At 39.8% G+C, this 13,052-nt stretch overlaps 2 protein-coding genes across 2 annotated transcripts; both read right to left on the bottom strand.

The window, feature by feature from the left end:
- Positions 1-1,278: 1,278 nt before the first annotated feature.
- Positions 1,279-1,806, bottom strand: LOC131236380 (histone H4-like). The gene has a single exon (XM_058233497.1). It carries the CDS (start codon positions 1,758-1,760, stop codon positions 1,449-1,451), a length of 312 nt encoding a protein of 103 aa, XP_058089480.1. The 5' UTR covers positions 1,761-1,806; the 3' UTR covers positions 1,279-1,448.
- A 1,657-nt stretch (positions 1,807-3,463) lies between these two features.
- Positions 3,464-10,599, bottom strand: LOC131236374 (salicylic acid-binding protein 2-like). The gene is made up of 3 exons (XM_058233493.1): positions 10,157-10,599; positions 8,854-8,988; positions 3,464-3,999 (listed from the first exon to the last, which is right to left on the bottom strand). Exons 1-3 carry the CDS (start codon positions 10,586-10,588, stop codon positions 3,718-3,720), a joined length of 849 nt encoding a protein of 282 aa, XP_058089476.1. The 5' UTR covers positions 10,589-10,599; the 3' UTR covers positions 3,464-3,717.
- Positions 10,600-13,052: the final 2,453 nt, after the last annotated feature.

Raw genomic sequence — 13,052 nt, 5'->3', positions numbered from 1 at the left:
TTGAGATTGGATGAGATGTGATAACCCATACCTCATTTAAACTATCCTAATTCCATTCCGAAAACAGAAAACAAAAGAATATCCAGAAAGAGTGATCATACCCAATCATCTACTTCCAAGCTAACAGCAGGCATTCCCTGCACGTGTATGCAAATCACTCTAGTGTCCCCTTTTGATAAGGGAAGCGGGATCCAATGAGCTGGTGTATGATGCCTAGTACACATGCAGTTCAACAATTGTGCTTGCATCGTGCTTTTACAAGAATTCAAATCATCAGACTTTGCTTTGATAGATATAATTGAAAAATTGCAATCGTGTCTCACATTTGGTGTCATGAGAAAAGTATCAAGCATTAAATATTTGCCACTGCCCATCCATGTACATGTGCAAAACTATATGTGGAATTAGGAAATGATTGTTCTATGCGTCAGGCATGTAAATCAAATAAACTGAATAAAAAGCATACCTGATTGGGAAGCCATGGCTATAGGTGATTGCTGGAGTCTTCCACACCTTACACTTTTAAAGAAGCGTCATGATGGCAATGTAAAACTTTTGATGTGTGTAGGCTTGGGGACACAACCCTACTTATATAGTTTAGAGGGTTGAAGAGTTTAAAACGCATCAAAACTCCTCTCCTCTAGGTTCCACATGAATTTGACAATCCTAGTCCAACAAGAATATTGTACATGTGACACAATTGTAGCGCACCACCCCTTACACAACTTTAAATTAATCACAACCTTATGTGGTCCATTAGTATGCCTAAATCACATTATCTAATTAACACTTAGGGAAATTCAGACCGTTGATTAATAAAAGCTCACCTAATAGAAATTCTTACAATATACCCATAGGTAGTGTCAATCACTAAAGGTTAGTATCATGGATGCACTATACCGAATCAATCACTAAACATCAATATCGTGAACCAAGACAATGTTAAATATGAAATAAAATCCATTACTTTCATCATTAATATAAAATGCCTTGTATTGTTTATCATTTGTTTTCTATTTCAATGAGATTTACCTAATCTCAATATTCTATATTATGCCATTTGCAGGCTTTGACTTTTGTGACAAAACAATCTTTTTGGAGGATGCATGAAATCAATCAAATGATTCTCATCTAATACATTTTTTTCTTTACAAGTGGAGTCCAACATTGTGGAGCCCATATGATGTGCGTTTGACATACAACCAGTCTCAGACCACCCAAAAATCAAGTCAATCTACACTTCTTCTTCTTCTTCTTCTTCTTCTTCTTTTTCATCCAAAAGAAAAAAGCAAGATTTCTCCATTCAAGCTATCTTGAAACATTAACATCCAGAAGCCCTAACCCTAAAAACACATGACCCACCCAAATCTTTACAATCAGCTGATCAGCACCATCAAAACCCAAAACCCTACAGAGATCCCACCAACCAGTCCACAGACACATCTAGATCAGCCACTAAAGCCGTAAAGGGTACGGCCCTGGCGTTTGAGTGCGCAGACAACATCCATGGCGGTGACGGTCTTGCGGCGAGCATGCTCGGTGTAGGTGACGGCATTACGGATGACGTTTTCAAGGAAGATCTTGAGAACTCCTCTCGTCTCCTCGTAGATCAGACCGCTGATTCTCTTGACCCCACCACAGCGAGCCAAACGATGGATGGCAGGCTTAGTAATACCTTGGATGTTGTCTCTCAAGACCTTCCTATGCCTCTTTGCTCCACCCTTTCCCAATCCCTTCCCTCCTTTCCCTCTTCCGGACATCTTCTCTTTTTCTCTCTCTCTCTCAGAATGGAATTTGAATTTTTGTGGGATCAAGTCAATCTACACACCTAAAATTTAGAGCTTCCATAAAGTATGCATTATTACCCGATCGGGATTTCCGCTTCGTCCCATATTTTGGTTGAAGGAAGGCTTCGCCAATGGAGGAGCGCAGCAGCTCCACGTAGCGCCTCTGTTTTTGTTAGAATTCTGCTGCCGCTGATTATCCTTTGGAAAATTTGGCATTCCAGAAACGATGCAGTTTTCACCAACAAACCGATGATTGTTAAGAACTCCATAGCTAGAATCGACTGGTGGGCCCGTCGGGTTATTCATGACGCTCAAGTCCCTTCATCTCCCTTTCTTCAGAGCAGACGTAGCTCCCCTGATCTCATTCATCGCCACTCCTCTGTTTTGGTCAAATGGAAACGCCCCTGGTCGAGTTAGGTGAAACTAAATGTTGATGGGTCTGCGGGTGGTAACCCCGGTCCATCAGGTGGTGGCGGCATATGTAAAAACGAGCTTGGTGCCTTCATTTTCACATTCTCCATTGGATATGGGGAAGGTTCGAATAATCTCACTGAGTTGAGGGCCGTGCATGATGGCATGGTGGCATGCATTGATAAAGGTTTGCTCAAGGAGGAGGTTGAATCAGATTCAAAGATAGTGGCAGATTTAATTCTTGGAAAATGCCCCTGTTCGTGGAGGTGGAAGCCGTGGGTAAAAAGGATCAACCTATTGAAGAATCAGGGAAATTTCATATTCAGTCACATTTTGCGTGAAGGAAATGGACTGGCTGATAGAATGGCGCGGCTTGGCAGTGGGACCCAAACGACGGCTCTCCATTTCCACATGGCCTCTATTCCTACAGAAGTCAGAGGTTTGATCTTTCTGGATAAGGTCGGACTAGGGTCCATCAGGACGATTGCACATAGGTCTTAGCTAGATTTCACTTTTGGGCTCTTGTACATTGTTGGTCCGAGATGACCTCTTATGATAGGTCGCCCTGAGATTTTTGGCACGGGTGCGACCCGAATGAGTTTCCACAATGTAATTGGATGTATATCCATCCTTTTGGTTATCAATGAAAATAATATTTTTGAAAAAAAAAAAAAAAAAACCCGATTGGACTAACCTGCTTCTAGGACATCTCATTGTCATGGTGTGGTGAACCAGTAGAAACCTCTGACTGGAATTACTAAGATAATTGTGCTTGTGTTATCTGAATTATCAGATAATAGTTTTGTTGATTATACCAATGCAATAGTCGACTGGCTTGACAAAACCATCTTTTTGTAGGCTTAAATGAACCAAATGATTCTCCTCTATATATTTTTTTCTTCTCTAAAAAAGTAGTAGAGTCTAGCATTGTGGGGGCCATTTTGCGTGTGTTTGATATACAATCAGTCCAAATGGTGCAACCTACAATCACGATCAGACCACCCAAAAATAATGCCAATCTTATTACTGTGGAGCCCATGTGATGTGCATTGAGCTAAATAATTAGAAATCTTGAGGATTTTGATACAAATGCTGTTAGATAATTGTGTTTGTGTCACAGTTATATGCGATTCCAGACAATCCAAATCATAAATCATCCACTTAACCATGGATAAAGAATAATCGAATGGGTCTCACATGTAGTTCTTTCAGAAATGAAAGTATTCGGTATTAAATACTTTGCACTACAGATCATTAACATGGACTAAAGGTCTCACATGTAGGTAGTCTCAATCACTAAAAAAATAATATTATGAATGCAATACACATGATCAATCACTACAGATCATTAACATGGACTAAATATGAAATAACATTTATTACTTTCATCATTAATATCAAATACATTGCTTTCCTTTATTTAGGATATTTTCTTGTGTTTGGATAATAAAGGAAATATTAGAGTCTACTAAGCAATCAATATCCAAACACCATAGTCTTCTCAAGAGGGTCTCACGGATCAAGTGTGCATCTGGGCAATCTCTAGTAGACAATCGCATAGCTCCCGCGGTTTGCAGAACATGGGCATGTGATCGGAACCATTGATCACTTTCACTTCTTTCACCGGGTTATTCTCGACAATCCAATGCTGAAAATTATTGGGTATCCCTTTATCTTCATCGCATATGATGAAAACTCGCCTAACTGACCCATATCTCTCCACTGAAAAGATCGGTGCATTTGACAGATCTTCTTGAAACAACGATCCAACCCTTACCAGTGTAGTTGCCAAGGTGAAGTCCTGTTTTCAGCAGAAAAAGGAAGAAACAAATATACAAGCTTGTTAAATAATCTATTGACTGATATATTATATGTAATAGGAAAATGGCTTCTAGTCGTGTTATAATGTCACTTTCTTTAAAACGATATTTGCCTCTAATACAAATCGAATCCAAGCAGGTTAATTTGGATTAACAACAATCTGTCTTCTAAATATAATAAAGCCCAAAATCTTGTTATTGACCTACAACAAGGGGCATCGGAGTTAAAAAGATTTCGAAGGGTGAGATTATAGTGAAGGCTCGTAAATGGCTAAGGGAGGTGGGTGATCACTACTTAAAGTTTCTCACCGAGATATGTAGAAGGCTTTTCGGGGAGAGGATGGAGCTGTGAAAAGAGGTTAAGGGCTGCTTGCATAGATAATGCACGGCTGGGATCTCTTAAAAGAGTTTCGTGCAACTAAATTGTAGGGCACTGGGATTAGGTGAGGCTGAATCCCTTTGCCATTCAACCTCTTGATAATTAAGTCACACAGACCTGGAGATTATAGTGAAGGCTCGTAAATGGCTCACCCACCTCCCTTGGCCATTTAGTAGTGATCACCCTAATGGCTTATCCACATGATGGGCAATCCACATCAAAGATGGGGCCTGCATGATGGAGGGTCCACATCAAAAGTGGGCTCCACATTATGAATGACCCACATCAAGTTCAGCCCATCCAATGGATTATCCACATCAAATGTAGGCCCCTAATGATGAATGACTTATATCTAAAAGTGGGCCCCACATGATGGATGGCCCACAATGAAGGTGGGGCCCACATAATGGACAGTCCATATCAAAGGTGGGCTCTGCATGTGGCGATGGATATTGAAAGTGGCTCCACATGACAAACAATAACATTAAAGGTGGGCCCCACGTGATGGATGACCCATATCAAAGTGGGTCCTACATAATGGAGAGTTTGCATTAAAGTTCAACCCTTAATTAATGATAAATGGTTCACATCTAAGGCAGACCCCGTATGATTGACAACCCACATTGAAGGTGGGGCTACATGATGGATGGTCCACATCAAAAGTTGGCTCTGCATGATGAGCAGTGGATATTAAAGGTGGGCCCCACATGAGGATGATTCACATGGAAGGTCAGTCCCTAATGATAAATGACCCACTTCCAAGGCGGATCCCACTTGATGGACGGCCCACTTTGAAGCCGGGCCTTGCATGATGGACTATCCACATTAAAGGTGGGCCCGCATGATGAATGGCCTATGTCCAAGGTGGGCTCACATGATGGATAACCTACATCAAAGGTGGACCTCCGAAGGTGGATGGTCCACAGTGAAGGTAAGCCTAATTAATGGTCCACATCAAAGGTTGGGCCCATATGATGGACAATAAATATTATGGGTGGACAGATCAAACTTAGGGGAAAAGTACTCATGTGATGTTGGAAACCAAATATATTTTTTTACTCTATTTTTTTTTTTTTAATTTTTTTTTTTATTTCCCTCCTGATAAATCACGTTGTTTACCAAACTTGTTATTGAAAAAATAAAAAAGTTCAAGATAAGTTACTTGGTACAGAAGTCACTTACATAATAAAACTTACCGTACATGTGTCTCCTACCGTGTTTTCCAGAAACGAAGATTATTCTCTTGAAAATATTTGAGAAAGATTCACTTGTTGCAGCCTAAAAGGGTTGTTTTTTCAACAAATTCTTGAGAAATTTATATTTTACCACCATTAGAAATTGGTGGTGCTTCTGAGAGAGGAAATTGCAAAAATGCTCTCAATTATTATTATTTTTCTTTAAAAATAGTGAAAGTTATGAATTTTGAATAACATCCAACCCATCCAATGTATGCACACCACCATGGTAATAATGGGGATAAAACATCAAGCTAATCAGATTATCAGATGGGCAATACTTAAATTGGATCCACTGGTTTTTGGTTTTGGTAATAGTATTGCTGTGCATCCGTTTCCTTAAATTGGATCCACTGTTTTTTGGTTTTGGTAAATAGTATTGCTGTGCATCCGTTTTGTGGGTTTGATGTGGGACACATACGAACGGGGATTTCCTGCTAAACCCTTATGTACGAAGTGTCTGTGCCGGAAATCTAGGTAGGGCTCACCGTTATGCTTGTTAGAAATCCACACCTGTTCATCCGTTTTGTGAGATCAATTTACTTATGAGACCAAAACTGAAAAGGATACAAGATTCAAGTGGGCTGCACTATGATCCTTACTGTTGCTCGGGTGGTAGACTTTTAAGGAGATTCAACACCCGGTCAAAGGTTCGAGTATCCATAGGTGGTGAAATTCCACTGGTGTGAGTGTGTGGGGTGTGTGTGCATGTGTTAAAAAAAAAAAAAAAAAGAACAAAGAAAAAAGAAAAGAAAAGTGGGCTGCTCTAAAGCAAAATGTGGGTAGGGAAATTCTTACAGTTGAAACCTGCATGGGGTCGACATTGATGTTTACATGCCATCCATACAGTTCATAATGTCATTCCTATTGGGATGAACTGAAAACATAAATATTAGCCTGATTCAAAACTTTTATGGCCCCACGAATATTTCAACTATGGAAGTTCATTCCTCACGTTTTCGGCCCACTTGAGTACCAGATCTGGAGCTCAAAAAATGGATGGACGGGGTGGATTTCTCACAAACATCACAGTGGTCTCCACTTAGGTTCCCATAGCAGGAAATCCCCTACTGACAGATACTGCCCTGCCCCACAATTCTAGACTCTTCACTTTGTTTGAAAGAAAACATTGGGGGCACTAATATAATTTCCCTCTGAAAAAGCAGGCAATATTGCAGTAAAAATTCCTAAAAATAAACCCCTGGACTTTTTATCTTTACTATATTTATTAATCAGGTTTTGGATGTTTTGTCCTCTCTTGAGATGTGACTTAAAGATTTTTTAAGGACTAAGTAAGACATTTAAATTAAAAAAGAAAGAATATTTTATGAAATAAAACATGTTCCCGTGATCAGTTTTTATTTTACCTATAAATTGCATTAGTCGGTGGCTTAGATTTCACTCGCAAAATCCAGCAAACAGCTTTTATTTTATTCATAAAATGCATTATCCCACTTACCATATAATGAAAAAGGATCACATAAATTCCAACTGGATGGGGCTCTAATTGATCATTTTAGGGCCAAATTAGGGTTTCTGTAAGTTATAAGTTTTGTTAATTTGAGATTTAGAAATATTTTATTTATTTTAACTAAATTTTAATATTTCAAGAAAGTTCTGTATTTGAATTAGATTTAGTCAAAGGTGTCCTTTTATCTATTTTAACTAAATCCCCCACTGCTTTTTAGAGTGTGGTCCACTTGATATTTATATCTGTCTTATTTTTCTGCTCAAGCCTTAAGAGGAGCTCGCCAAATGGATAGATGGTTTGGATATAACACATACTTCATGACGGGACCCACAGAACTTGCTGACGGCAATACATCAGCTATATCGCTGGTGTGTGATACACCAGCCAATCCACTTCCATACCTAAAAATTTCTAACAACCAACAGAAGTACATGTCCTGCGACCTGCAATTTTAAAATCATCGTCCGTGCAGTAACTGCACCTGAGCAAAATAACCTCCACCATAATAATTAAAAAACAATCACACAGACAACCTTCCACTATTTTCCATGTCAACATCTTCTTCTGTAGAACATCAAGCGTGCATATGATCACCTAAGGCCACGATCAAGCTGGTCCACTCATCGGCAGGCCACACTGCTGAAATCAGCGGCCAGTAAATACCCTGACTTAATGTACAGCTGAGGCGTACTTATTGAGCGAATTAGCCAGGTCTCCCTCTTTATATATATATATATATATATATATATATATATATATATAAAAAAACCATCTTTAATAAAACTCATTCACGTAAATTGCTTATTGTTGTTAGTGGTCGAAATGATTGAACCCCTAATAGACAGAAATATGTACGGGTCTAGTTCTGGTCTTAAAGCGTGGGAAAATGTACGTAGATGGCCTCGTGTCAGCCTTGTGTCTCTCCCACGAGTGATGTGATGTGAGTACGGGTACCTGGGTGAAAGAATTTATTAAACAAAGTGTAGTTGTCCCCGAACAGAGATGGACAGGTCAAGTAGGCACTTAACTATAATGGGTAAATAATTTTCAAACATGTTTTGCATGTGATTACTTTTTATAATGAGGGGTTCTTAAGTGATACTCTAGTCAGGGATGTGGAGCTTAGGTGAGGCTCACAGATGTTTGTGAGAAATCTACTTCGTTCATCTATTTTATCAACTTATGCTAGGGCATAAGCCCAAAAATGAGGTAGATCTAAAACGCAAGTGGGGTGCACCACAAAAAATGATGGGAAGGGAATGCTTACGGTTGAAATCTTTCCAGACACAACTGAGGTGTTTATATGCTATCTAAACCATTCACAAGATCATTTCCATTGGAATGAACTTAAAATACAAAAATATTAGCCTGATTTAAACTTTTGTGGCCAATGAACGTTCCAAAGATAGGTAGCGTCCTTGAGTTTTGATCTGTCCCTCTTCTGGGTCATGTCCTAACATGAGCTAACAAATTGTATGGATTAGTAGATTTTCAATAAACATCACTGTCTGTCCTACCTAGCTTCCAGTCAGGCAGCATGGGAGTGGATTGGGTGCAGCGGGGGCCTCATGCATCACGGCAAAGCCCTAACGTTGCAACTTATGATTGGGACACTGTGCCGCTGTCAGAAGAATCAGGTCCTCACCCAATCCACTCCCTCTAAACACATGACACGTGGATGGAAAAAATGGGCCTGTATACTGAAGTTCATTCACTTCTTGAATATGACTGTTTCACGTTATAAATTTACCTCTGGAGGGGAGAGTTGATAGAGCATTTTTGACAAGAACTTGGGGCCAAAGAGCATCGTTGAGGGCTTTTCCGTCCCTCGATCTAACTTGAATTCAGTGTCGAGGAAGAGCGCCAGAGGTGTCCTCTCCATATACTATCATTCAAGAAAAAGCGAAAAGTTCTCTTTAGATCCTGTTCCGAATAATGGATTAATGATGGAAAACACATCAGGTTTATGAAAACCTATCATGGAATCCAAAAGAAATCAGAAACCATGGATTCCAATTTCCAACAGATAATCAGCTGTTTGGGTTACAATCCCAAATGGATTTCCACAATTTTCCGACAGCCCACATGTATGCATGCACAAGTCATCTACACCGTACAACATATGCTAGTGTGGTAGACAGGAAAATATCTAAGCCATCTATCAGGTGAACATCACCATTGACACATTACCCACGAAGATAGATGGAAAATATCCCAGCCATCCATCACATGGGTAAATTCGTTCGGTTTTTTTTTTTTTTTTCTCAAGGATCCTTCAATGTATTGAAAAAGATGTAACCGATGTACAGACCGGACTTTCAGGTGGGCAAACTTTGGCCTCACCTATCATATGGCCTATATGACAAACAATAAATGGGAAAAAAAAGAAGAAGAAGAAGAGAAAACAGAACAGGGGACCATAGCTACCCATAAGGGGCGAAGCTACATACCAGTTTCTACTACCAGAAAGAAACCAAAAACTGGCACAGCGACAAAACACTCTCTACCCAGGAGGAAGGCTACTAACTGAAGCTTGGAAGCTGAAAGACATCACTACCAACAAAAAACTGCAAGAGGAGGCATCAGGCAGGCTACAAATTCGTTCGGTTAATTGTGGCCCATTTTATTAGCGAGCCAACCTGATCCTTGGGATAGGGAATCTAAGTAGGGCAGCCTTTCTGACGGATGGCTCAGATATTGACCTGTATGCGAAGTTGGAACGTGGCGACTTAGTATGCTATAGTGTAGTGAGTTACTACGGAGAATGGAAAACTGCGAATCGAAAGATCTGACCGTTGGGTTCCAGTGAAGTATGGAACAGGCAACCTGAGTATCTCAACCTCTAAGATTTTAAGTAAGAATACTACACACCTCCACGTATGAACACAAAACTTATTTTCTCATTTCCGACGTGAGACTAATGGAAAAACTATATACGTTTTTTCATTTGAAAATTTCAAATTAACTTAACAGAAAAACAAGATTTTTAAATATACTTGATTTTTCAAAAACCAAATTTCAACAATACTCAATACACATTGACAAGCACGTACCTTATCCAAGACATAAGATGGCCTGTTAAAAGAATCCGGTATGAACGCAGTTAGGAAGACTGCGACAGACACTTTCTCTGGGTACCTATCCATGGCTAGAGCCAGGTTCAAACCTCCAAGGCTGTGGCCCACCAGGATCACTCTCTCCTGTGGAGGGAGAGAGGCCATGATGTCCAGCAACGGCTGAGAATAGTCAGAAAATGTAAGGACCTCGTCCTCGAACTTCTTCGTATTGATGCCTGAAGCCGCAAGATCAACGACCGTAACTCGGTTGCCTGCAGATGTTAGTAGTGCAGCCACCTTGTACCAACACCATGCTCCATGACAAGCACCATGCACTAGAACGAAGTGCTTCTTCTCTCCTCCCTCCATCTTCTCCTTATGCACTTGGCATTTCTTCTTTCTTCCTTTTTGTAGACTTTCTTTCGGCATGTGGGGCCCAAATAGTGGGCCGGCAAATCAAAGTCGATTGGAAAAGGGAATTTAGATACGTGAGGGGTCCAAACTCATAGCTTACCGGTAGATAAATTGCATTTCGAACGCTGAGGTGATGGGTGTGCATGCACGTGTGATGTGAGGATGTGTTTTAAAGGGAAAATGATTTTTTTTTTTTCTAAAAACCATCTGTAACTTCTGCCATTATAATGTGTTTACTATTCAAAACCTCCTTTTGCATGACTTACCTTACCTTATAAAACTATAAAATTAGGTTATAAAAGAAGGCAATTTTAACTTTAGCTGACAATTTGCAGAAGTGGACCTTTAGGACATTTCTGCCTCCGTTCAACCTCTCTTTTTACAATTTAACCCCTTAATTAGTCAGCAACCAAATTGTTGATGGGACAGCCCTTTCGATGGAGCCACTCCTCTGTCTACTTAAGATCCATGCCGTCCATCCATTTGGCTGACTCATTATAGGGCATTAGCCCAAAAATCGGAATGACCAGTGGATCACACCACTTGTGAGCTGTGAGACAATGACACCCACCTTAAAACCTTCTTAGGGCTCATGCTATGTAGGTTCACCTGAGATTTTTGTCGACGTCAAATCAAGATACTAAAAAATAGGTGGATGTGAAGCTCAAGTAAGCCCCAAGACAAAAAGTGAACAGGCGGATTCCCATTGTTCCAACCTTCATGGGCTCCACTATTACGTTTGTATGTAATCTAGACCATTCATAAAAAATATTTTTTTTAAAAAATAAAAATAAAAAAGACCATTCATAAAGCAGCCCAACCCTTCCAAACGTCATTTCCATTAGAATATTGAACCAAAAGAACAAAAATATTAGCTTGACCCAAAGCTTCTGTGACCCGTGAATGTTTCAATAGTAGGTTTACAATCTTCCTCATTTTTTAGGTCACACCATAAAATGAGCTGGTAGAATACACAGACCAAGTTAATTTCTCACAAATACCACAGAAAACCCCACCTAAGTGAATTTCACACAAACACCATAGAAAGCCCCACCTAAATTTATATCAATGGACAAAATAGTTTGGTTTTAAAGGAAGGGTAATTTTAGTATTTTAAAATGCTAAAGAAACACGTGTATCATATCTAACGTCTGCTTACTGTGGATGTACTAATTAATAACAGAATGAAGAATACGCGGTGCAAAAAGAGGTTTCAAAAGGTAAGTGGTTATTTCTCGATGACAGAAAACGTAGTTGGGTTTTGGAAATAATCCCTAAAAAACAAAAAAGGAATAAAGACTGCAGATAACTAAATATCTACGCACATGGACGCACGCACGGCCAGGCAATTCATAGCTCCGTCACTGTTTGTCTTTCTTTTCCCACTGTGATATTATCACGTGATCCTTGCAGATTATTTAGGGCATGAGCCCAAAATAATGCAGATTCAATGCTCCAAGTTGCCAAATCAAAGAATACTGTGGACTGTCGGCCAGAAGAGAAAAACGTTAGCCAAACCAGAGAATACTGTACATTGTTGACCAGACCAGAAAAAACGTTGGGATTGAACACCCACTGCCACCATGTTTATTTGCATCCATCCATTTAATAAGGTCACATAGACATGCATGAAGGGAAAACACAACCATCAACTTAATCGAAACTCGAGTGGCTTCCGATGAGTTTTTAATGGCGGGCATTCAATCCCCCACTGTGTGAGTCAAATCTCCTTGGAGCCACTGCCAAGTCCTTCTAAATAATTCATATAGTTATTTTCATTGCAATAACTGAAGATACAAATATTAGCTTGGTCCAAAACTCCTGCCTACAAAGGTTTCAACAGTAGCATTTGCATTTGCTCTCTTTTGTGATTTGACTTGACTTTTGCATTGCCTCTTTCCGCAGGACGCAGATTGCATATTGACCAGTATCACTTCGCTACTGATGGTGATTTATGGCCCCCACCATAACATATGTGTTTTATCATCACTTTCCATACATTTTCCAGTTAATTTTAGGGTATAGGACCAAAAATGTGACAGATTAAAATCTTCGGTGGACCACACTAGGAAAACAGTGGTGATTGAAGGCCCACCATTTAAAAAAATCCTAGCCACTGTAATGTTTATTTGCCATCCAACCAGCTGATTAGGTCACACAGACCTGGATGAAAGGAAAACAGCTTGATTCAAAAATTTTGCAGGCCTCAAAAAGTTTTTAATGACAGGCTTTTAATCACTATTATTTTTCATGGTCGGTCCACCTCAGATTTGGATCTCCCTCATTTTTTGGTTCATGCTCTAAAATGATCAAAAAAAAAAAAAAAAGATTGAATGGCGTGGATAAAACACATACATCATGGTCAGGCACTAAGATCACTAACCAGTAGCTACGTTGGTACTTGCAGCTGTAGCTTAGTGTTGCAAGACAGAACGGAATGGCGTGCTACGGTGGTGTGTTGACGTGGCAAAGTTGCCTG

The sequence above is a fragment of the Magnolia sinica genome, unplaced genomic scaffold (genome assembly GCF_029962835.1).
Source record: "Magnolia sinica isolate HGM2019 unplaced genomic scaffold, MsV1 ctg50, whole genome shotgun sequence".
NCBI classification, from domain to species: domain Eukaryota; kingdom Viridiplantae; phylum Streptophyta; class Magnoliopsida; order Magnoliales; family Magnoliaceae; genus Magnolia; species Magnolia sinica.
This window is presented reverse-complemented; position numbering and strand designations above follow the sequence as displayed.

Bases quoted from the DNA above. Each gene is read 5' to 3' on its own strand.
- LOC131236380 (XM_058233497.1), bottom strand. From the start codon at position 1,760: ATGTCCGGAAGAGGGAAAGGAGGGAAGGGATTGGGAAAGGGTGGAGCA.
- LOC131236374 (XM_058233493.1), bottom strand. From the start codon at position 10,588: ATGCCGAAAGAAAGTCTACAAAAAGGAAGAAAGAAGAAATGCCAAGTG. The intron at 8,989-10,156 runs GTACGTGCTTGT...CTTGAATGATAG, and splicing joins CATCTTATGTCTTGGATAAG to TATATGGAGAGGACACCTCT. The intron at 4,000-8,853 runs GTAAATTTATAA...TGCTGAAAACAG, and splicing joins ATCAACTCTCCCCTCCAGAG to GACTTCACCTTGGCAACTAC.